Here is a 2,665-nt window from a genome sequence, read left to right on the forward strand (position 1 = left end):
TTGTGTAGGTGTACCTTTGCAAGTGTATACTCAAAATTTTCCGGAGTCCCCAAATTTCATTAATGTACTTACCTGTGCCCTTGGTAACATACACTAAAAGAGAGAATATTTTTTTGCCAGTATGTTATAGCTGTGTAAAGTAATCTCACCTAAGAGGAAAATAGTTTAAAAGATACAAAACAGCAGTGTAAATTTGCATTGTTTTAAAGTAGCTTTGAGAGAATTTTGAAAGACCTTGTTATATAAAATAAAAAAATCTCTTTTTCTTTTTTACAGGTGTAAATTAATTATTTGAAAGCATTCAGACAATGGAGCCAGACATCATTCGAATGTATTCTTCATCCCCACCACCACTAGACAATGGAGCAGAGGAGGATGATGACGAATTTGGGGAATTTGGTGGGTTTTCAGAAGTTAGCTCCTCTGGTGTAGAGTTTGTTGATTTTGATACACCAGATTATACTCATCCCAAGGAAGAGTTTGTACCTTCAAACCATTTTATGCCAATTCCTGATTTCTCAGAGAAAGTAGATAGCCTTACGAGCTTTAAGTCCATTGAAAATGGTAATGATAAGAACATCATTGCTGAACTTTCTACTCCTATGAAGGGACAGTCCAATGTTTTACTTTCTAACACCAGCAAAGAAATAATTTCATCTAAAACTTTAAATATTTCCATTGATGGCATGGAAAATTCAGGAGATTTAAATAAAGTAGAGGAGCAGAAACAGAATGTTGGAACACCGGAAATTTTCTCTCCGGGAGATTTTAGAACTGATATGAACGTTGTTCATCAAAACAAGCAGTCAGAGAGCTGCAACGGTGAAAAGCCTCCTTGTCTGGAGATTCTAACAAATGGGTTTGCAGTGTTGGAAACTGTAAATCCTCAGGGAACAGATGATCTGGACAATGTAGCCAATTCAAAAGGACAGAAGCCTCTTAGCACTCATAGCACTGATTATAATTCAGATTCTGCACCTAGTCCTGCTGAGGAATTTGCAGATTTTGCCACATTTTCTAAAAAGGAAAGGATACAACTAGAAGAAATAGGATGTGCAGTTTTAAATGATAGAGAATCAGTAACCATTCAGGAAAACAATAAAATTAACAGAGTCAATGAACTGAATTCTTTGGGTAGAAGCTTTGACAATAAAGGAAACACTGATGAAGATGAGGTTTGTGTTTCAGAAATAAACATACTGACTAACAGAGGTTTCAGTGTTGAAAAACAAGGCCTTCCAACACTGCAACAGGACGAATTTTTAAATTCAAGTGTTCAATCAAAGGCTTGGAGTTTGGTAGACTCAGCTGGTAATTCAGAAGCCATTAGGAGAGAACTATGTAAAACTGAGAAAAAACTTGATTTAATTACTTCTAAATATGCTGACCTATGCGTGGATTCTATCAAAACTTCCGATGCTTACGGTGAAATTGATTCTTCCAAAGAAGAAAGTAGAAAGTTTACTAATTCCCAAAGCCCAAACATTGATTCCACAGAAGAAAATGTTTTGGATGATTCTGTAAGTGTAAAAAATGGTGATAGTAGTAATGACTTTGTGACTTGCAACGATACCAATGAGGATGATTTTGGTGACTTTGGCACAGCCAGTGGTGCAACTCCACCTTTTGTTACTGGTACTCAAGATTCGATGAGCGATGTCACGTTTGAGGAATCCTCAGAGCACTTTCCACATTTTAGTGAACCAGGTGATGACTTTGGAGAATTTGGGGATTCAAATGCTATTTCTTGCCAAGAGGAAATGATATTTACTGAGTCAGACCCAAAAGAGACTTCTGAAAGTTTATCAGAGGGATGTCAGTTGGCAAAAATATCTAGTGGAACAGGCACTGAACTTGTTTCAAAACTGAAAAAAGGGCAGGAAGGTGAGTTTGGAGATTTTGATTCTGTGCCAAATATAGATGATTCCAATGCTTTTCAAGACTCAGATGATTTTGCGGACTTCAGTTCAGCTGGTCCTAGCCAAGTTGTAGATTGGAATGCTTTTGAGGATGAACAAAAAGATAGTTGTTCCTGGGCTGCTTTTGGAGACCAGCAGGCTACTGAATCTCATCATCGAAAGGAAGCCTGGCAGTCACATAGGATGGATGACAATATTGATACTCCAGGAACCCCCACAACACACGGTGTCCCTTTAGCAACTTCCAAAGGAACAGTTGCTAGTGGCCATTTACAGGAATCAGCCACTTCAGTTCAGGTATTTAGTAATTTTCTCTGTTTTGTGTGACATATTAATTGTTGTGGAGGCTTCTAATTCAGCTTTTCAAAAAATATTTTTTCAACTGAATACCTGTTAAAGGAGTCTCTTTATAATATTTAATGCTTGCCTGATTTGTAGATTACTTACATTTTTCACAGCCCTTTGGGAAACTATGAATAGATAGTCCTGTAATAAAGCTTGGTAAGATTTTACTTTATCTCAGTGAGTTTCTTTAATATTTACAGAAATACATCAACTTGGATTTTTGGTGAATGTAAATAGCATTCATGTAAAAAATCATTAATTGGCTAATTAACTATTTCCAATAAATCCTTCAGTTTTTACCTTTACAGGGATTTTAAAGGAAGGTTAAACTGAGATTTTGAAGTTAAACTGAGATTGAGAAGATTTCTATTTAAGCTCAGAAAAAAATGTCTGTTAATTTT

At 36.1% G+C, this 2,665-nt stretch overlaps 1 protein-coding gene across 3 annotated transcripts in view; it reads left to right on the plus strand.

Moving 5' to 3' along the window:
* The first annotated feature begins 279 nt into the window (after window positions 1-279).
* The window catches only part of AFTPH (aftiphilin), a 37,862-nt gene continuing 35,476 nt past the window's right edge, over window positions 280-2,665 (plus strand). For all 3 annotated transcript variants that reach the window (XM_008582283.1, XM_008582284.1, XM_008582285.1), the window contains exon 1: window positions 280-2,216. In XM_008582283.1, coding sequence (XP_008580505.1) covers window positions 309-2,216 — 1,908 coding nt within the window. In that variant the 5' untranslated portion in view covers window positions 280-308. The remainder of the gene's footprint in view (window positions 2,217-2,665) is intronic.

The sequence above is a fragment of the Galeopterus variegatus genome, unplaced genomic scaffold (genome assembly GCF_000696425.1).
Source record: "Galeopterus variegatus unplaced genomic scaffold, G_variegatus-3.0.2 Scaffold2556, whole genome shotgun sequence".
In the NCBI taxonomy this organism is placed as follows: Eukaryota; Metazoa; Chordata; class Mammalia; order Dermoptera; family Cynocephalidae; genus Galeopterus; species Galeopterus variegatus.